Source organism: Sorex fumeus, unplaced genomic scaffold (genome assembly GCF_029834395.1).
Source record: "Sorex fumeus unplaced genomic scaffold, SorFum_2.1 ptg000087l, whole genome shotgun sequence".
Lineage (NCBI taxonomy): Eukaryota > Metazoa > Chordata > Mammalia > Eulipotyphla > Soricidae > Sorex > Sorex fumeus.
In genome coordinates, this window is record NW_026606144.1 from 5,959,407 (window position 1) to 5,980,613 (window position 21,207).

The window sequence follows — 21,207 nt, forward strand, 5'->3', positions numbered from 1 at the left end:
GGCCAGCAGCCCCCCACAGGCTTGGGGGTGGGAACATGGGCACAGACAGTGACCTTTGTTGCTCTGGGCCCACCTGGCAGTGCTCGCTCTCCAACCTGCAGCGGTCTCTCTGGGCAAACATCCCTCCTGCCAGTTACAACAGCCGCCATGCACTGAGCACTGTATGCTTGGGGGGGGGGGAGGCTCAACCCGGCAGCCCTGAGCCAAGCCCCTGCAGGGTGCCAAGACCAAACCAGTCCGAGCTTCTCCACCAGGTCTGGCCCAGGTGGTCCCAGCAGGAACAGCCCGGCAGATACCAAGAACTTGTTTATTTTCTTCTATGTAAAAGATCCTACTACAACTTTACAAACAGCTCCAATGTGGCCCCAGAGGTGGCAGGGCGGCCGCTGCCCCCGGGAGGACACCACGCGCCCTTTTGGTGGGACCCCAGGGGCCGGGTGGCACCTTGTTCTAGATTTATGGCGAGTCCACGCGCAGCCGCGGAAGTTCGGCTTCAAGTCTAGGCGCAGAGCAAGGGGAGAGTGCAAAGGCTGCGGCCTCGCCCAGGCCTGCTGGGACGGTCACATGTGGCGGCGCTCCCCACCCCCACACACACACACCGGTCAGGCTAAGGCACAGCGCGGGCGGGCGCACTGCTGGCCACAGGGGCCGCCTCCGCTCCACGGCTCACAACACGTGTGCGTCTTTGTAGATTCCCTGAATGGTCCTTTACGAGTATCGAAAAAGTTTTCCAATATAAAACAGGAAAAGGACTTGGTGAGATGTGGGGTGTTCTGCTGAGTGGCACTGGCCAGCCGCAGCCGGTGCAAACTCCGCTTGTGGCTTCCAGGTCCCGGGGGGCTGGCGACGCCCCCCAATCAGAAGCACCTTCCACGCCGGCCCCCCACGGGCTGGGCACCGGCGTCTGGGGACAGGGCGGGGGCAGGACACACCTGCTTCTACATCTACAGGCCCCCGTGCCCGGCCCCCCGGGTGGCAGCCCCCTGGGAGGCGCCTAGAGGATGAAGCCGGGCTGGTGTGGGGGCAGGCGGGGCGGGGGCCTCTGGGGGAGCGCCGGTGGGTACGGGGACACGAACTGCGCAGAGAAGCCCGGCTGGGGGGGCAGCCCCACGCGGGGGGGCAGGGGTGGGCACGCCAGTCCGGGATAGGGCGGCCCCGGCGAGCCTGCTGCAGCCGTGAACGGTGTAGCCAGGCGGCCCGCTGGCACGGGGGGTGGTGGGGGCGGGACTCGCCGAGGCAGGGCTGAGGGGGCCCCACTGGCCTCCGGGGCCGGGTAAGGCAGGGGGGCGGCGGGCTCGGGCGCCCGGGCGGGCAGCGGAGCCGCGGCCAGTCTCTGTCCCTTCAGCACCAGCTCCTGCAGCTTGTCGATCTTGACCCTGCGCATGTGTGCCAGGCGGCGCTGGCTCTGGTACACGTCCACGAAGGAGTCCAGGGGCAGCTCCCCGTCCAGAAACTTCTCAGCCATGTTCTGAAAGCAGCAAGGAAACAGGCGCAGGCAGACATGAGCTGGGGGAAGGGGTCGCCAAGGCCACCTGGCTCCTGTCCACCCTTCCAGCGGCCTCACCTCTGTGTCCTCCTCGATCTTGGCACCTTCGGCCTGAAGCAGTGCCAGGAGAGTTTCCAAGGACGCGCTGCTGGACTGCTTGTCTGGGGGAGAAGGGGGAGGTGAGAAACGACCCAACACGCACGCACACACTGCGGGCATCCTGGCAGGGAAGGTACTGCTGGCTAGCATCACATGGGCCCCCAGCTCATACGCCGCACCCCTGGGCTTGTGACACCCCCCACCCCCCCATACATCTGCTCTCGTCCCACAGTGCACAGGAGCCTGGGTCACCTCCCAGAGTGCCCCCAATACACCCTCCCCTGAGCAGCGCCCCCAGGTGCCGCACGCTGGGACTCGCACTCAAGGCCCCTGTGCCCGTACTCACCCAGCTTGGTCTTCCGGATCTGGTAGGCCTCGAAGAGGGCCTGCAGCTCCTGGTACTTCTGGGTCAGGCGGGCCTTCAGTGCGTCCAGCCGCGGCTGGAACAGGAGGTTGCCCTCCGCCAGGCTGCGGTTGCTGGCCAGTGTCATCTCTTTGCTAAGCTGAACATTCTGTGTCTGCAAGGGGAGCAGAGCCGGGCTGAGACTGGGTGCCCCAGGTGCAGTCCCCAAAAGAAAGCTTTCCTTGAAATCTTCGCCTGGGCCCAGATGACGGTGCAGCGGGTGGGCACCTGCCTTGCACACAGCTCGGGGGCTGGACCCAGCACAGCCGCGAGAGACAACCTGACAGAATGGCCCAAGCCAGGCTCCAGCACCCACCCCCAGTACCCTCCAGTCCCACCGGCCCCCATCTCAAGACTCGGCCCCCCTGGCTGGGGACCCTCAAGCAGGGTGAAGGGAGACGCAGGGTGAGAACAGCCGCGACCCCCTCCCTGGCACCCAGGACTCCAGGCAGCCCACCACGCAGGCCCCTCACACACCGCCCACACTCAGGTGCCCCCCGCCCCACACACAACAGTTTGCTTTTTAGTTTCTGAGTAACAGTGGCGCGCCTGGCAGGAATGGAATGGGGTCGGCCGTACAAGGCCAACACTCTCTACGCGGGTTGCTGTCTCCAGCCCTGGCGTGGGTATCACAACCAGTAACTTACACAAAAGGATTTTGAATTTTTCCCAGACCCCCCCAAAACAGCCTCATCCTCCCAGCTGGGCACAGGGGCTGGGGGGGGGGCCTGTCCACTTTCTGCTGGCCTACCTAGCTGAGCCGACTTTCTGTTCCATGCCCGGCTCCCCTGGGGATGTTCTGCTTAGGCCCATGGCCGGGAGTGTATGTGTGTGTGTGTGGGGGGGGGGGGGCAGGTCCACGGGGGCAGCATCCTGAGGGGCAGGAACCTCCTGCTCCCGCCCTGAAGAAGCCCCTGGCCCAGGTTCTTCTGAGTCTAAATGAGAAAGTCTTGGCAAAATTCAAGCTCGGAGAAGACAGAAATAACCGGAAGGGCCCAGATGGGCTGAGACTGTTCTCAGCCTGGGGCTACGGAACCATCTGGAGGCGCAGTGGGGGAAGGGAGGTGCCAACTGCCAGCACCCCCGCAGCACATGGAGCCACAGGCCATGTGCACACACCCACACACACATGTACCCACACATTCACACACATGCACATGAACACGCACACACACATGCACCCGCGCACAGACGCACACGCACACACGTTCTTTTGTCCTGCCCGTTAGGACAAACATCTCAAAGCCAAGGGCCACAGGCTCAGGGCCCCCGGTGTCCCCTCCTCTCTCTTGTGGGCAAATGCGGTGGGTGGGTGAAGGCGTGGGGCTCACTGGCCCCTGCAGGCACCCCTCTGGGCCCTGTGTGGGGCCGCATCATCTCGCTGCGGGCCTCGGCAACCACCTGGAGCAACATGCCAGCACCCGGCTACCTGCTGGGCGCAAAGGGTCTGTCTCCCATGGCGCTGTTGGCAGGGGCCGGCCCCAGAGCCGAATCCTCCTGGGCACATTCACAAGAAGGCCTGGGCGGTGCTGGGCCCAGCCACCTGACCCCAGCCTGTCATAGTTCAGACTCATCACGATACGGTATCTCGGGCTCAAGAATTCAGCTTCAGAGGCTGGAGCCATAGCACAGCGGGGAGGGCGTTTGTCTTGCACGTGGCCAACCCGGGTTCGATTCCCAGCATCCCATGGGGTCCCCTAAGCCGCCAGGAGTGGTTTCTGAGCGCAGAGCTAGGAATAACCCCTGAGCGTCGGCGGGTGTGACCCAAAAAGCCAAAATAAATAAATAAAGAATTCAGCTTTATAGAAAAAGATTTACTCTCATGTGACTAAAATTATTCCTTTTCTATTTGGCATGAGAAAATACTAGTCTAATAATAGGATTTTTTTCCACCTGTGGGTAGAAAAGGAGATTAATCAAAGGAAAATCAATTACTCTAAATTATTCTGTTTAAAATCCCTGACAGAAAAATCCTGAGGCGGGCAGGGGGGCCGAGCAACAGCACTGCAAGTGGGGTGCTGCTTTGCACACGGCCCACCCAGATTCGATCCCCGGGACTCCTTAGGATCCCCTGAGCCTGCCAGGAGTAGCCCCCGAGAACGACCACCTGTGGCCCCCACCCCCAGACCTTGCAGGGAATCAGATGTTCTCACTGACAGTATTGCAGACGTCGGGTACGGCTCCCCGACACACAACAGCGCACAAAGCAGCATCCCAGGGCGACTCACGAGCACCAGCCTCAGCTCCACACCGCCAAGGGTCGGCCGCGTGAGGAGGGAGGAGGGCGGGGCCCACGCCCTGGTGTGGTCAGCTGCGGGGAGATGCCAGCCAACACCCCCTGGCACCACTGCACCCTAATCCCATCAAGCATTCTCTGCCTGCGCACACAGCGCCCCTCCCCCTCCCCCGGACAGACCCCACCTGGACATCCCCAGAACCGTACGTCACCCCAGGCAAGGGTCAGCAGGCGCTGCTCCTGGGCACCACTTGGGAAACCAGGAAGAGAGAGAAAAAAGAAAAAGATGGAGCAGGGAGGGCACTGGCCTTGCACGGGGCCGGCCCGGGTCTGGTTCCCCAAGCCCACCAGTGACACCTGAGTGCAAAGGCCGGGTACGCCCTGAGCACCACCAGGTGTGGCCCCGAAACCAAAACAAAAAAATTATTTTTAAGAGAATGAAAAAACAAAACAAACACGAGTCTCTTACCTCATCACCACTTAACCAAATGCCTTTACCAGGAAATCCTGTTTGCTTTATGAATGCTGGGCGACAGCTGACGGTTCCCAGCGCTGCGCTGGGGGGGAGGGGGTCACAGGGACAGAGTCCCTGTGCCAGGGACAGAGTCCAGGCTGCGGCCGGAGATCGGTCACATGTGTGGCTCAGCCTCTGGTCTGGCCCACGGGCCCGGGCGAGGGAGCTGCTGCCTCTGAAGGCCTCAAGACCAGGACAGTTCCTGGGACACATGTCGAGGGTCCCCGAGGGCCTCCACTTGCTGCTGGGGGCCCTGCCCGGGCCAGCCTCTACCCCAGCCAGCGGCGAGCGACATCAGCTCTGACACCTGAGCCTGCCACAAGGGAGAACCCCCAACCGGGACAGCGTGAACGAGAGCCCAGGAGCGAGACGCGGCCCCGCAGGCCCGGGAGTGAGTAGGACGCTGTGACAGGGTCCTGACGCCCAGCAATGCTCGCGGCATTAGGACAGCCCCCAAAGCCACTCTGGGGGGCAAATACCACAGCCAAGGGTCTGAACATGAATGACGGGTGGCTCAGCTCCCAGGCTGCTCTGCGGGGGAACAGCTCATCTGTCCATCTGTCCCTCTGTCCCTCCCTCCCTCCCTCCCCCCCCCCATCTTCTCCCTCTCCTCTCTCTGTAGATGATGTTTCCTTTTGGGATCACACCTGGGGATCTCTCCTGGTGGTGCCCGGGGGACCCTACGGCGTACTGGGGATCGAACCCAGGTCAGCTGCATGCGAGGTGAGCGCCCACCCCGCGGTGCGCTGGCCCCTTGCCTGGCCTGGGGCTCAGCTCTCCCGCCCCACCGGGCGCCTCACTCTGGGCGTGGGCAGACCATCCTGACCGACCGCCAGGTCTGTCTCCTGTGTTACTGCCCTCTCCACCACAGGGGTAGGGGGTGGGGGGGGACAGGGACAAGACGGAGAGGGAGAGGGAGGGGGAGAGGTAGAGGGAGAGGGAGAGGGAGAGGGATGGGGAGAGGGAGGGGGAGAGGGAGGGGGAGAGGGAGGGGGAGGGGGAGGGGGAGAGGGAGAGGGAGGGGGAGAGGGAGGGGGAGAGGGAGGGGGAGAGGGAGGGGGAGAGGGAGAGGGAGGGGGAGAGGGAGGGGGAGGGGGAGAGGGAGGGGGAGAGGGAGGGGGAGGGGGAGAGGGAGGGGGCTCCAGCCTGGCTGCCAGCCCCCAGCTGGAGTCTGGTTTTTCCTCAGATCTGGTACCTGGGCTGTCACCGCCCGCTGTGCCGTCCCACCCGGCCCACGCCCTGCCCGCCACCTTGGCACTTCCCTACATGGAAAGTCCTGGCAGCGCAGCTGTGATTCAGTGGCCATAAAACCTGCCCCGCGCCCCACGCCCACTGTCATCCCTCCTGAACACAGCAAAGACACTGACTGGCTCAGCCCGCAGAGGCTGGAGGTGACAATAATTCTGTCACTCTGTCCCTGTCTGTCCCAAACACAGTAGCAGGTAGAGTGCTGTCTCTCCTCCTCCTCTATCTTTGTTTTTAGGTTTCAGGCCATTTCTGGGGTGCTCAGGGCTTATGCCTGGCTCTGCTCAGGGGGCCACAAGGGGAGACGGGGATGGAGCCTGGGTGGGCAGTGTGCAGGGCCAGTGCCCTAACCACTGGGCAATCTTTCCGGCCCCTCTGTAGGCATCACTGCGATTACTTGCCTGGCTCCACCCTCCTCTCAGTCTCTCTATCCAGCAGGTGATGATGCTCAGAGGGTGCAGTGGGTGCTCCACACCGGTGCCACCCCCCGCCGCCCACCTCTCCCGACCATGACACCCATGGGGGCTTTTTCCGCTCCTTTCCCTGACAGTGCGGTTGGTTGGGCCACGCTGAGGGACACCACGGCCCACGCGTACCCTTCCCAGAACGAGAGGTCACATGTCCCCTCTGACACAGGACCACGCTCCCCAAAACCGTGAATCAAAGCAGAAGCTTCTAGAACAGACAGCAAGAAGCCACACGACCTCAGACTCAGCTTTGAGGGTCCAGCGTGCTCAGGGGCGACACCATTTAATCCGTCCAGCAACCCTGGCAAGAGTCACTCACCAACCCCTTCGTCCCTCCTCGAGAAAACTGCCTCACACCTGCCAAGGATCAGGCTGAGGGGCCGGAGCCGGTCTGGACTGCCCCACCCCCAGCACTCAGAATAGACGCCGGAGCAAGGGCAGTTCCATCGAGGGATGAAACAGCCTCCAAGCAACAGCTCTGACGCTCCAAGAAACAGGCCCAGATGCTGTGTCCACCTGCTCTCACCCACCCCCAAGGGCCTGCACTGCCCACTCAGCTGCCTCCACCCGGCTCCTTCCAAGAAATCCTGATTCCTCCTTATGACAAGAAGATGAGAGGTCAGAGAGAGAGAGAGAGAGAGAGAGTAGAGGAAGGGCGAATGTCTTGCTGCTGCCACGCCGGGTTCAATCCCTGCACTCCATAGGGTCCCCCGAGCCTTGCCAAGAATGGTCCCTGAGCACAGAGTCAGGAGCAGGCGCTGAGCATCCCCAGGAGTGGTCCCAAAATCTCGAGAAAGAGAGAGAGAGAGAGAGAGAGAGAGAGAGAAAGGAAAAACCCAGGGCCGTTCAGTGGGCTGCAGGCTTCACATGCAGGAGGCCCAGATAGACCCCAGCACCCCAAGGCCCCCTGACACCTCCAGGTGTGGCCCCAAGCGGCCACAGGCAGTGACAGTAACTGCAGCCCCCAGGGCTGAGCTCGGCTCTGCGGCAGTCACGGAGCTGCCCCCAGCCCCACTCCCGAGAAAGCCGCCAGGGTCCACGTGGGGGCTCTGCAACCCCCCACCCCACGGTCACACAGAACACTCCTCGGGAGCGGCTCCCCAGACAGCGCCTCCCAGACCCACATCATTCTCGCCCGGCACAAGGACCCGGAAGGCCAGTGCTCAGTGGAACCATGACTCGGAACCAGGCAGACGGTATTTCCTGAGAGAGCGGTGATACGCAGCCAGCAGCCCAGTCCCTAAGGGACAGTCCCTTTTAAGGGAGTGCCCGGAGAGCCCAACGGGGTGACTGGACGGACAGAAAAAGGTGCATTCCACTGCCGTGTAAAAATAACTTTCAATAAAAATCCGACCGAGCACTTGGGCAGAGAGCCTAGGACACGGCCCACGGGAACCGCGTCATGGGCGGGAGGGACGGGAAAAATAAACACGGGCAGGCGTGGAAATGAGGATGTGAATGTCCGCACTGCACACACCGCAATTACAGCCATGTACCAGGCACCATGCCCGGCTGGCTGGAACCTACAGGGAGGCCAGCGACCAGCCACGCTCCAGGAGCCGCAAACCACCCCCTGGGGCCGGCAGGAGCCTGACTCTACAATTTAAACACTTTCTCCTGCCCATTAACAACAACAAAGCCCTGGGGTTGGGGGGAGGGGCGGAGAGGTGGGGGGGGCCTGTTCCACTTCCTACCCATGTCCACACCCCACGGGACACCCCACATTGGCAAGAGCAGACGAAACCGTACCTTATGCTAATGGTAATCAAAACTTCCTTAAAACTCTTGAAATAACACCCTATTAAGCTGTCATTCCGATCGCAGCGAGGGGCCGGAGCTCCCTGCCGGGAGAAAGCTACGGATCAGCAACTAACGGCTCCTCGGGGCCAGGGTGCGGGATGGACAGTCCGGTCGGGAGGCCACTCACTGCCCTCCACTCCCGTCGCAGACACGCTCCATTTGGGCTGGGACAAGCAGTTTAAAATATACCTATTAAAGTGCTCTCTGCCGCCCCCAAAAGCCCCACAGCGGGTCCAAAGGGCCCGCAGGGCAGCACCCATGCCCAGGCAGACGGCCGCGGGGGGCGGGGGGCCCCCAAAGGTACCTATTCTGGTCCTGGCACTTGGCTTCCAAGTTTTAGTAACACCACACCCAGCGGCCCAGCCACAGAGGGAGCTGCTCTGGACGGGCGGGAGAGGGTCACCTTGCCCAGCCCCTGCCCGGGATAAGCCGCTCCTCCCAACGCCCAGCCCCACCTCTCCAGCCCAGGACGCGGGGGCATCAGCCCCGGCCCCCACCCTTCCCCGCTCCGATTAATGTTCCACCAGGAGGCACGGCGGGTTGGCCAAGCCTCTGCGCCCGAGCCCAGATGCCTCTGGCCGCGCCGAGGGTCTCCCGGCAACTGCCAGGCCAGCGCCAGGCCAGTGCCAGGCGGGCACAGGCCAGCGCAGGGACGCGTCTCGCCTCTCGGCCGCCGGCGCGGAGAGGGGCCCGGGCAGGGGGCGGGCAGGAGCCCCCGGACACAAGGGGCCTGCCGGGGCGGCCGGCGCTCGGCCACACTGGCCCCTCTGTGGCCGGGACAATGACCTGTTGAGGTTTCCCGGCGCCTCCGAATGCGCGGCCACCCTCCGCCGCGCCCGGGGAACGGAGCCAAGACCCCCACCCGGGCAGGGGCTGGGCCGGGCGGCGTGGGAAGGCTCCGCGCAGACAAAGGAGGGGCGGGGGCTGGGGGCCGGGGCCGGGCCGGACACCCGGGCGGGGGAGCGGGGAGAGAGAAGCCCCCGCGGGCAGACCGGGGCCGGCGGGACCCGCACGGCTCCCCCGACGGCCGGCCGGCAAGCCCGGACCGGCCCGGGCGGGGGGCTGGGAGCTCCCGCCCCTGCCCGCCTTTCCCATCGCCCCACGCAGCTCCAGGAGCCCTGGGTGGAGGCCGCGAGCGCGTGGGCAGGGCATGGGGGGGAGCCGGAGCAGCCCCCGGGACCCCCACGTTCATCGCCTCCTGCCCCGGGTGGAGGTGGAAGCAACTCGGGGCCCCACCACTGCCCGGGGCACTCGGACCCCTCACGGGCACCGGGGCTCCCCGACCCCCGCCTGGCTGAGCCCGGTGCCCCCCACCCACACACACCCCTCGCAGACCCCACAGGGCCGGGGACCCTCCCAAGTCCACTCGCCAACAACTCGCACCGGGGCCAGGCTGCACCCCAACTGCTGAAGCGCCCAGCCCACCGCCTGCGGCCCGCGCGCCCCCGCCCCGCACCGCTGCCCCTCCGGCAGCCCGGCCGATCCCCACCCGCCGCCCCGCGCCCCCGCCGCCGCTCGCCTCCTCCATCTGCTGCACCATCTCGGCCAGGCGCCCGTCGTCCTCCAGCAGCTCGTTGAGCTGCACGAGCGAGAGGCCGGCGAAGCGCGCCTCGGCCCCCGCGCCCGCCATCCCCGCCGCTCTGCCGCCGCCGCCGCCGCCGCCGCCGCCGGAAGCGCCGCCGGCCCCGCCCCCGGGCACGTGACGCCACCGGGCTGTGACGTCATCGGCGCGCGGGCGGGCGCGCGGGCGTGACGTGGCGGGCGCGGCCGGGGCGGGGGCGTCGGCGAGCGGAGGGGCCCGCGCGCCCGCTGCGGTCCGGGGCAGGGCCCCGCGTCCAGCAGGATGCTGCGGCCGGGCTCAGGGAGAGGCTGGCCCCCCACACACCCGTTACCCCCCTCCGCGCCCCCCACCGCCTCCTGAAGGGCACCCCCGTCCTTCCTTGGAACTGGGGGGGAGGGTCCTCGGTGGGGACAGGGGGCCCTTGAAGAGGGTAGGCGGCAGTGAGAGAATGTGGAAATCAGGTTTATTCGCGGGGGACGAGCGCAGGACTTGGGTTTTTCATTGCAGGACACAGCAGGTCTGCGGAATTGGCTGTTGTGCAGGAAATTGTCACCTTCGAGGCTTAGGAGTTCCCGAGGGTCCCCGCCGACCGAGTCAAGTTAAGGGTTGGGGGCTGAGGTGGCCGCGGCTAGCACACATGCATGCTTGGCTTCCGAGGGGACCACACCTGGACGTGCTCCGAGGACCATGTGCAGTCCCCCGATGGAACCCAGCTCAGCCACAGGCTCGGGGAGCGCCCTAGCCCCTGGCCCGACCAAAGGGCCCGCCTGTGCATGGTACTTAGCTGCAGCCGAGCTCACACCATCCCCTTGCCCAGACCTTTCATCCCACAAACTTACTCAAGACGCGAGTTCTCAGCATATAAAGCAAATCGCAGAACCCCCACCCTGCTGCTAGAAGGCCGTCGGGGTGCCAAGGGGTCAGGAGGAGAGGAAACACCAACCCCCACAGCACTGCCCCCCACTCTGGTTCACAGCGGGCAGCCGCAGAGCTGGGTTCCCCTCTGGCTGCTTGGCAGATGCTCGGGTTTCTCTCTGCACCCACGTCTGCCTGTGGGATGTGGATTCACAAAATCTTTTGCTCAGGCCGATCAAGGGCAGCAGTGAGCATGCCAGAGCTGCTCAATGGAAGCGTTGTTACCTCCGGAGAAATATTACACAACCTCTCAGGAACCATTTGGAAGATGACTTCTAAAGGGGGTGGCTGAGCCCCAGGTTGGAGACTGGCACTAATGGGGCCCCCCAAGCACTGTCAGGTGTGGCCCCGAGATAAAAGACAAAACAAAAGACAGCCTGCTCCCCAATGAGCCGCAGACACCCTGTAGGCCTCCAGATTAGGTTCACCTGAGGAACCTGGGTGCCTGATGGGGCGGGAAGGGCTGGCCGGTGACCAGCGCACTCATGCTCTGAGGTATGTGTGGGAGGGGAGGAATCTGCCCCCAGGCTGCAGGTGGGCCGTGTCCTCTGCCTGCCATCTGACCAAGGCACTAGTCAGCAGGAAGGAAAAAGGCATGTCTGTCACCAACCCTGCTCGGAAGAATCAAATAAAGCAGCATTTATTTCTTTCCTTATTCTGGTTTGGGGGCCACACCCGGCGTGCTCAGGGCTTACTCTTGGCTCTGTGCTCAGAGATCACTCCTGGTGGATTTCAGGGGACCCCCTGGGGTGCCAGAGATCAGCCGTGTGCAAGGCGAGCACCCTACCCGCTCTGGCTGTACTCTCTGGCCCCTAAAGCAGCACACTGCACACACTGCACACTGTCCTCCCATTGTTCATCGATTTACTCAAGCGGGCCCAGTAACGTCTCCATTTTGAGATTTGTTGTTACTGTGTTTGGCATATCGAATACGTCACGGGGAGCTTGCCAGGCTTTGCCATGCAAGCGAGAGACTCTGGGTAGCTTGCCGGGCTCCCCCACAGGGGCAGAGGAATTGAACCAGGCTCGGCCTAAAGCAGCATTTTAATATTTAATTTGAGGTTTCCATGTTTGAGTGAGGGTGTCAGAAGTTTAATTTTTTTGTTGTTGTTGTTGTTGTTGTTTTTTGCTTGTTTCAAGGCCTGGTCCCAAGTATTTGGGAATTTTTTTCCCTCTTTTCATTTTCAGCTGCCGGTGGGATCTGTTTAAAGGGGCAGTTTTCCTCATGGAAGAGCGCACTGCGGGTCCCCAAGCATGCCCACAGACTTCTGTGACAAAAGGACATCCTCTGCAAGGGCTCATCTTCAGAATGTGGGACAGCTCCATGGTACACGACTGCTGGCATGTGGGAGGCCCTGGATTCAACCCCTGGCACCATGAACCAACCCCCCCACAGTTGCTCTTCTTGCCTTTTTCCACGTCTGGAGATTGAGCATGGGGCTCACTGTTGGCCCATTGTTAGATGCTAGGTTCAGGGACATGGTCTCTTCACGCTGTTGTGGGCCCTTGACATGCCCCGCTAACACCCTATCCCAGCTGTGCCCTCCGCTGTGATGCTGGGGACCTCTGTTCAGTGAGCTCAGGCAGCAGTTGCTGGGTCTGTGTCACTCAGCACCGGTGGCGTCAGTGTTTCCTTCCCCGACAGAGCACGCTCTGTGCACGTGCCCACATGTGGACCGAACTGCACCATGTGGGTGGGGGAGGGGAGCTGGGGCTTTGGGGCTGGACAAGACCCCCGGGAAGAGTGGGGGCAGGGCCCAGGAAGGCTGCATGGAGTTCTGTGCATTTTGGTTGGATTTTTTGGGGGGGGGCACACCCAGCGATGCTCAGGGCTTACTTCGGCTCTGCACCCAGGAATTACTCCTGGCAGTGCTCGGGAACCATATGGGATGCCGGGGATCTAATCCAGGTCAGCTGCATGCAAAGGCAAACGCCCTCCCCACCGTCTGTTGCTCCAGCCTGTCCTGTGCAGTTTTGGAGGGCCCAGCAGTCTCTGTCTGTCCGTCTCCCCTGCACCCGCGCACGCAGCAGGCCCGAGTGCTCTGGGTCCTGGCCACGCATGTTCCCTATTCTCAGTCTTGCGTAATCGTCGCCCTGAGGTTGGCTTTGGTTTCGATTCTCGTTCTTGAGCTTTCAAAGATGCACCTCGCACCGTTTCCGGCCGCAGGACGGCTGTGGGCTGGGGCGCCCGGCACACCGACCGCAGCGGAAGAAGCTGCGACAGGGTAGCCACGGGCCTCCTTTCATGCTGTCACCCGCCCCCAGCCCTGTGCGCAGCGGCCTGCAGCACTCGCTGGCTCGCTCCATCTGTCACCAGCACTCAGAGCGAGTGGCCACGCTGAGACAGTGGCCAGGCCTGTATAGGCAGGAATGCCACCGCAGGGCCTGGTTAGAGCAGAGCCCCCAGCTCGGCCCCTCCTGCCTTGGCTCCTGGAACACAGAGGACGTGGATTTGCTATGAACCTACGGCTGACAGCCAGCTGCACACAGGCCTGCCGGCCACCAGTGCCCACCAGGGAGGGTTCTCCGGGCCCATAACACACTTTCAGCCCGGAGAATGACAAACAGACTGGGGGCCACCTGGAGAGATAGTGACTTCTTATATGGGGTCAAAGGTGAAAAAACCTCAGTGTGTCTGTCAGTGTTATTGCCAGGAACCAGAGAAAACGTCCCGGAATGAAAACTAGAGGGAGGCGAAGTTTCCTGGGTCATGAGCGCCCAAGGACCAAGGCGGGCTCTGTGGGCTGCCTCTGCCATGGGGCCACAGCCTCTGTGCAAGGCAGTGGAGACAAACAGTAGGCTCAGGAGGGTGGCACTCTCTGGCCCGGAGGCTTTGTTGTTTACTTACAGATATGAGCATATGTATGCATTTTGTTTGCTCTTTTGTGGGGGAGGAAGTACCCCCCCAGCCGGATTCCTCCCCCCAACACCACCCAAAGGCGGGAGGACCACCTGTTGTCCCCTGCTCAGTGCTGGGTCTCTGAGACCCACCAGGTGGTTCTCAGGGACCCCAGGGCCAGGCCTGCTGACGCCACAGAGACAGACCCTGCAGGATAGCACCCGGGTCAGTCGACTTTACCATCTCCAGAGCCTGGACTTTTGTCTATAACTATAAAGGAAGGAAAACAAGTGTCGATTCATTTCCGCAAGGGTTTACCAACTTGGGTATTTTATTAAGCATCGCTGGAAAAGCAAAAATAGTTATACCCCTCCCCCCAAAAAAGTGAAGAAACTCTTCAAGCTCCAAAAATATGCATGCTGAACCTGCAATAAAGCATCATTTCCTGGATCATAAACCACAAAACCGGAGGCTAAGTTGTCAAAACCTGATTTGCTCTAACCCCCTGCTTTATTGCCCTCACTGATTATTAAAGAGAGGGGGTTGGGCTTCTGGGGGCACGTGTAATAGGCTGGGGTTCGTGGTCTCCAGGGTACCCAGGTCTGACCTCTGGCACTGCGTGGATCCCTGGACACCCCCAACGCCCCCAAGCATCAAGCTGGAAGTCATCCCTGTGGATCCCCAAAAGAAAAATGTAATTTAATTTTAAAAATCAAGAGAGAAGTTTTGATAGTTTTAAAAATGCCTATTTTGTTAAGATGCCTTTTTATTTTTTAATCTTTCACCAAATGTTTCTGTTTTATGTCATTATTGCAAATCAGAACACGAGTCATTTTCGATTTGTCTTTAGGGTGGTGTTCGGGGCCCGAGGCGTGCTGGTGCCGCCTGGCCTCCTGCTGCCCGAGACCTCTCTGGACCACTGCCGCTGGTCGAAGCCGCCACAGGAGCAACGCGTCGGATGGCTCCACCTTTGCTTTCCTGAAGGGAAGTTTTCGATCCCCCTTGGGATGGTCTCCAAACCCCAGAACTTGGTTCTCCTCACCAAAATGAGGTTATTTATTTATTTTCTGCTTTCTGGGTCACACCCAGCAATGCTCAGGAGTTCCTCCTGGCTCTGCACTCAGGAATCACTCCTGGCAGTGCTCGGGGGACCTTATAGGATGCCTGGGATCCAACCGGTTTGGCCGCGTGCAAGGCAAATGCCCTCCCCACTGTACCATTGCTCCAGCCTCCCAAAACAGCCTTTAGAAAGTGCCCTCCAGGCCCAGCCCACCGTGAGAGGCTGTAGACGCAGGAACACCCCGCACTGGCCTTCTCAGCTCTGCGGTTAGGCAAGCTCCGAGTTCACTGCCAACCCTGCCAAGGCTGATGCCTGATGCCACAGCCAGGCACACGCACTCACGTGGCATCTGGCTGGCCCTGCAGTCGGCCAGCTTCCTAGGGAAAAGGAGCGTGCTGATATCCCAAGGACCACCCATTCTAATCTTTATTTTAAAATTTTTTAATTGAATCACTGTGAGATAGACCCTTACAAAGCTGTTCATGACTAGGTTTCAGTCATAGTGTTCCAACAACCAGCCCTCCACCAGGGCACATTCCCCAGAACCAGTGTCCCCAGGTTCCCTCCCGTCACCCCCACCCCACCCCCAGCCTGCTTTCTGGCAGGCACCTCTCTCTCTCTCTCTCTCTCTCTCTCTCTCTCTCGTTTTGGGCATTGTGGTTTGCCATACAGATACTGAAAGGTTATCAGGAATATCCCATTACCTACTTTTAACACTCAGTTCTTGTCCAACGTGGTCATTTCCGGTTATTACTATTCCCTTCTCTATAGATCTTAATTTACTTTTAATGTGTGTGTGTGGGGGGGGGAAGCAGCAACTGCTGATACAATTCTAGGATTAAAAACTGATAAGATAACAAAGTTGTAATACTGAAATCACTAGAACTAGAAAATGAATTCATGTAAACATTGCCATGCCTGTGGCAGGGTTGCTAAGTCCTTGTCCAAGAATGCGTTAAGCTTTGGTTGCTTCAGGAGGTTGTCCAGACACTGCCTGGTCTGGGCCACACCGACAAGGGGCAGACATGGGGGGGTGGGGCTGGACTGTCTGGGAGTATGGGGGGCTTGGGGGAGGCTGTCCACGCTGACTTCAGAAAAACACTCAGCCCGGGCCGGTACCTATATCTCTTCGGAGATTGTGTCTCTGCAGAGAGTATTCACGGGCGGCGGAGTCGCACCTCGGCATGGCTGTGAAGGTGGGCACGGGGCTGCCGAAGCCCCCTCAGGTGGGTGTTTGCCCACCTGTCTCCTATGGGCCCTCCGGGGTTTCAGCAGCGGGGCCCGGCATTTCCATAAGGTTTAGCTGCTCGGGGCATCTCCTGGAAGATGGTGTTGGGATTTGGCGGGGCAGGGCCAGTGCGTTGCTTGACACGGCAGCAGACATGCCTGGTGGGGGCCTATTTTTTTAAGTTATACAGTAGTTTTGCATCCTGCTGGAGCCTTGTGCACTTCGGGTGTGGCCCCAAACCAAGAACAAACACAAAGGGAGCAAATCCCATGGCTCGTGTTCCAGAAGTAACTGCAGTGGACGTTCTTGCGTTTCTTACGCAAGCTGAGTTCAGTGGGGAGGACGCGCCTGGTATGCTGCCCACGGGCGTTCAGCCCCCGGCTGCCCGTAGGGTCTCTGGGTCTCGCCAGGAGTGATTCCTGAGTGCGGAGCCAGGAGTAACCCCTGAACATCGCCAGGTGTGGCCCCAAAACAACAACAAAAATCACCCAAAGAATATGACCCCTGTGCTTTGCTGGGGCAGAAACAAATTTTTATTTATTTTCTATGTATTTATTTACTTTTGCTTTTTGGGTCACACCTGGCAATGCACAGGAGTTACTCCTGGCTCTGCACTCAGGAGTTACTCCTGGCGGTGCTCAGGGGACCATATGGGATGCTGGGAATCAAACCCGAGTCGGCCGCGTGCAAGGCAAACGCCCTACCCGCTGTGCTATCTCTCCAACCCCAGAAACAAAATTTTAATCACTTTGCAGCATCCTTCCAGCCCGGCTCTCTCCTGTCTGCTTTGCATATTTCTGTGGCACATCTGGAGGATAATTTCCTAGAAAATGAGTTAAATCATTTTTTTTTTGGCTTTTTGGGCCACACCCAGTGATGCTCAGGAGTTACTCCTGACTTTGCACTCAGGATTACTCCTGGTGGTGCTTGGGGGATGCTGGGGATTGAACCCCGGGTTGGCCACATGCAAGGCAAACTCCCTGCCCACTGTACTATCGCTTCAGTTCCTGAATCAATCTTCAAGATTTCTAATAGATTTTATTTTTGGATTTTTAGATTTATAAATGAAAAACAGCATTCAATACGTTCCCATTGTAAGGGTGAAACTGACGCCATGACAGGCGGCCGAAATGAGAAAAATCAGGTAGGCCTCAGGTTCAGTTCCTGGAACTGAAACATTCAGTTTCCCAGCAATAAAACAACCAGCAACCAGCCAACCTGAACCCACCTGGGAAAGTTCCTGGGCTCAGCAAGTGGGCTCAATTAATCAATTCTCACAATGCCCCAGAAGTTGCTTTTTGTTAACCCTCAAAGAACAAGCCCCAGCGCCGTGTAATCCCATCAACGGTCAAGACCCAGAGACTATAAAACCCAGCTCCCAGCAGAGAACAGCGCAGAGTCTCCTGCCCCCGTACCTGGCTGTCCTCGCCAAGGCCCCTTGGAAGGGGGCGGGTTGAGTTTCCCTCCCCGCCCCGGGCAGAACCCCGGCAGAGCCCCGAAGACCTCCGGAACCAGCCACAACCATGCTGAGACCACTCTCCACACGCATGAAGGTACCAGCAGAGGAATAAAGGCATGTGGGTCCCGGGACTGAGATCTCCAAGCCTACTCGGATCGGGGCTGAGCATCTTCCACCCAGATCCTCCATCTTCGAGTAGATGGGGGTCACACCCACCAACTGCCCCCCAGCGCCGTGTAATACCATCAACAGCCAAGACCCAGAGACTATAAAACCCAGCTTTCAGAAGCGCGACATCTTATTATCTAGTTCTTACTCTGGAAAACCTGGTAGGCTACCAAAAGTATCCTGCCCACACGGCAAAGTCTGGTAAACTCCCATGGCGTATTCAATAAGCCAAAAACCAGTAACAATGATGGATCTCATTCTCCTAACCCTGAAAGAGCCTTGAATGTGGCGCTTTTTATAATCTCAGGGTAGGACGAAGGAGAGGTTACTGGTGCCTGCTCAAGGCAATCGACGAACAACAGGATGAGCGTGATCGTGATCGTGAAAAGAACAAGAAGTCTATGTAATCATAAAATTGGTACTGATACTGGAAATTATTGTTTTATTGTTGCCTAACCATTGTTACCCTAGACGGTTGCCAAAACACCTTTGTCTGGTAATTAAGTAAGATTCTTTTTGAAACAATAAGGCATGGACTGCTTATGTAATAGAACCCTACATAAACGGCTTGCTGCCTAAAGTTGGAGTCGCTGTCAAGAGACCACTCTGGGGGGTGAGATAGTTGACCCCAGTATAATGGAATAAAACTCCTACTGCTTTTGCATTATCCTGTTGGTGTCTCTGTCCATGTTGGTCTCACCACTTGGGAACCCAGAATCCCGGGTTAACACCATACTCTCCTGAGTTTTCCCAGTGTTATTTTTTTGTTTACTTTAGGATCCCAGCTCTCAGGGCTCTGGTTATGCTGGGGGGAGCACAGGGCAGGGCGGTGGGGGGGGGGGGTGCGGCTCGCACATGCAGAGTGGCCAGTGGCCCCCGTCATCAACGCCTCGCGTTGGCCAGTCGGCCAGCAGTGACCACAGTCCGCCTTCACGTTGGCCCGGAGGGACCACGCTTCATCCTGTCCTCCTGTGTTTCCACCTGGGGTCTGGCCCGTCTCTCAGGATCCGTCCAGGCAGCACGTGTCCCAGTCCTGTGTCCGTTGGTGGGGACCATCTTCCCCCTCCCCAGCCCAGGCCTGGACAGTTGGGGGCCCAGGCAGGGGTTCTGGAGCTGGTGGTCCGTGGGTATCCAGCTAGAGTAGGGGCAGGGGAGGAGCCGCCCTTCCCTTCCCGGCTCTGCAGGACGGACCCCCAAGAGAGAGCACAGGCTTCACCATGGGACGCTAGGCTAGGTCAGGCCTCGGGCTTTAGCCTGGGAAGCCCCCAGTGGCTTCACGTACAGGAGTTGGGGGACCTTCCAGCACCCAGTGTGGGATCGCCTGAGGGTGCCTGACGGGACGGCCGCAGGCACACTTGGCTTCTCCGAAGTGGCCTGTTCTGTCCTTCCAGGAAGGCCCAGCAGCCATTGCCCACAGCTCCGGGGATGAGTCCGACCTGTTGGGGATCCAACCCAAACAGGGCAGGGGGGATACAATAGCCATTGTCCACAGCCTCGTGCTTCTTGCCCCAAGGGCTGCTCGGGGCTCTGTGCCCGCCACCCACCCCACCTGGAGCCCCGGGGAGGGTGGCAGCTCTGCGGAGAGGCCCTTGGGGACCTGCTCCCACGGGGGCCTGCGGGGGTCCCAGAACGGCAGCTCTCTCTGCCCAGCTGGTCTGGGCTCGCTGCGGGACCTAAAAACTGTTGGAATGTGGGTCCCCCCTCTCAGCCACCCCCTGCCTTTAATTTTGCAGTGTGTGTTTCTTTCTTCCTTTTTTTCTTCTCACATGAAGAATCTTCTCGCCAGAAGGTGTTAATTCAGGCACTAAATCTGGAACGTTCTAGGCACTGTGAGATTTTGCATGTCTCGTCCCCGGCGGGAAGTGTGAAGATGAGTTGATTTCGCTGCTGCTTCCCTGGCTGCCTTAAGTCGCCCCCACCCCGCAGACCTCACTGCCAGGCCCCCAGACCCATGGTGCGTCCCGCACTCTGCTCCCCCCCCCAGGCCTAACTTGCCCACCTTCTGTTTGGCGCTGTACAAATCCGGCTGTGTCCCCCTTCCACAGTGTCTGAGCGGGCGCCCTCCCCGCAAGGGTCTGGCGTGTCGGGGTCAGGCCTCATGCGAGGGGCCAGCAGGATGGCTTACCTCCTGGCGCTTGGACGGGGAGAATCTGCTTCCCCGCCTTTCTAGAAGCTTCTCAAGGCTGCCCACAGAGCTCAGGCCCAGTGGGCCTCTCCACTCCCTGCTGGCCACTGGAGCCGTCTCCTCCCTCAGCCGGCCCGGCCCGGGGTCGAGACTTGCCACCTGGACGCCAGAGCCTGCGCGCGCCTGCCTGGCCGCGTTGGCACTGAGGACGCAGATGCACGGGGTGGTGTCCAGCCTGGCCCACCGTCCTCCCTCAGAGGCCACTTCATTAGTGGGGCTGAGAGGGCCACGGGCGAGGACAGGCTGTGTAGGCAGGGGGTGGGCACAGCGCCCGGCACCCCCCAGGGGCTGACCCTGGGCACTAAAGCAGCAGCACGGCCGGCACGCCCCGGAGTTTAGCAAATAACTCAGAAACTGGGGCCAGAGTGATAGCACAGCAGGGAGGGTGTTTGCCTTTTACACAGGCGACCCAAGTTCGATTCCCAGCATCCTATATGGTCCCCCGAGCACCGCCAGGAGTAATTCCTGAGTGCAGAGCCAGGAGTGACCCCTGAACATCGCCGGGTGTGACCCAAAAAGCAAAAAATTAAAAAAAATAATAAATAAAAAAATAGCTCAGTAACTGTGTGTGTTGTGGGACAGACACGAGCCTCCCCATGCTGTTATCTAACTGTTGGCACTGGGTCGCTCAGGCCCGCCCAGGCCCGGCACTGTGTCGACTCTCCACCTCTGAGCTTGTCTGTTCCCGCGTCTCCGCACAGCCACACCCTCAGTGTCAGGAGCGCTGGCTCCATCCGGAGATCTGGAGTTCACCCTGCCAGAGACGTGAGTCCTGAGGCTTCTCCCCACCCGGGCCGGGCGTGTCCTGGCCGGTCCAGGCTCCCCGTACGCTCTCAGCCCGGTGCCTGTACTCTGCTTCTTCTCTTTCTTCTGTTGTCTGGTCTGGGGCCTCGGGGTGCTTGGGCAGGGCTCCTGGCTTTGTGCTCGGGAGTGAGCCCCACGAGCCCCTGCTTTACCCATGCGAGCCTGGGAGTCATAAACCCCTCAGGTAGGAGCCCATGGACTGTCGCAGGCCTCCTTGGCTCAGTACCGTCATGTGACTAGAAAGAAACCGCCAGAAAGCCCGGCCACTTCTCCTGTGGGGCGGCTTTTGTTTCTGCTTTCTTGTTTTTGGTTTTTGGTTTCTTTGTTTTTGTTTTTTGCTTTTTGGGTCACCCCCAGCATGCACAGTGGTTCCTCCTGGCTCTGCACTGAGTAAGTACTCCTGGCGGTGCTTGGGGGACCATATGGGATGCTGGGAACCGAACCTGGGTCGGCCACATGCAAGGCAAACACCCTACCCGCTGTGCTATTGCTCCAGCCCCCTGCTTCCTTGTTTTTTGGCGCCTCATGCAGTGGTGCTCAGGGCTGTACCGGGGAGCACACGTGGCTATTTTGCGGGAATCCTACGTAGTGCTGGGGATTGAGCCCAGTCTGGTCATGGGCAAGGCAAGCATCTCTCTCTTGCTCTCTGGCCATTGACAGAACAAGGCGCGCAGCCCTGCGTCTTGGATTTCAATTTTTCTATCTGGAAAATGGGTTGAATTCCTCAACTCCAGCAAC

General features: G+C 60.1%; 1 protein-coding gene and 1 long non-coding RNA gene across 2 annotated transcripts; one reads left to right on the forward strand and one right to left on the reverse strand.

Annotated features, from left to right (window-relative positions):
• Positions 1–293: 293 nt before the first annotated feature.
• VPS37B (VPS37B subunit of ESCRT-I) lies at positions 294–9,914 on the reverse strand. The gene is made up of 4 exons (XM_056131418.1): positions 9,770–9,914; positions 1,932–2,103; positions 1,565–1,647; positions 294–1,468 (listed from the first exon to the last, which is right to left on the reverse strand). The coding sequence occupies exons 1-4, from the start codon at positions 9,878–9,880 to the stop codon at positions 995–997; spliced, it is 840 nt and encodes a 279-aa protein (XP_055987393.1). The 5' UTR covers positions 9,881–9,914; the 3' UTR covers positions 294–994.
• Positions 4,892–7,803, forward strand: LOC130039544 (uncharacterized). Its single transcript, XR_008794924.1, has 3 exons — positions 4,892–5,129; positions 5,361–5,461; positions 6,422–7,803. It is a non-coding gene; the product is annotated as an uncharacterized LOC130039544 (long non-coding RNA).
• Positions 9,915–21,207: the final 11,293 nt, after the last annotated feature.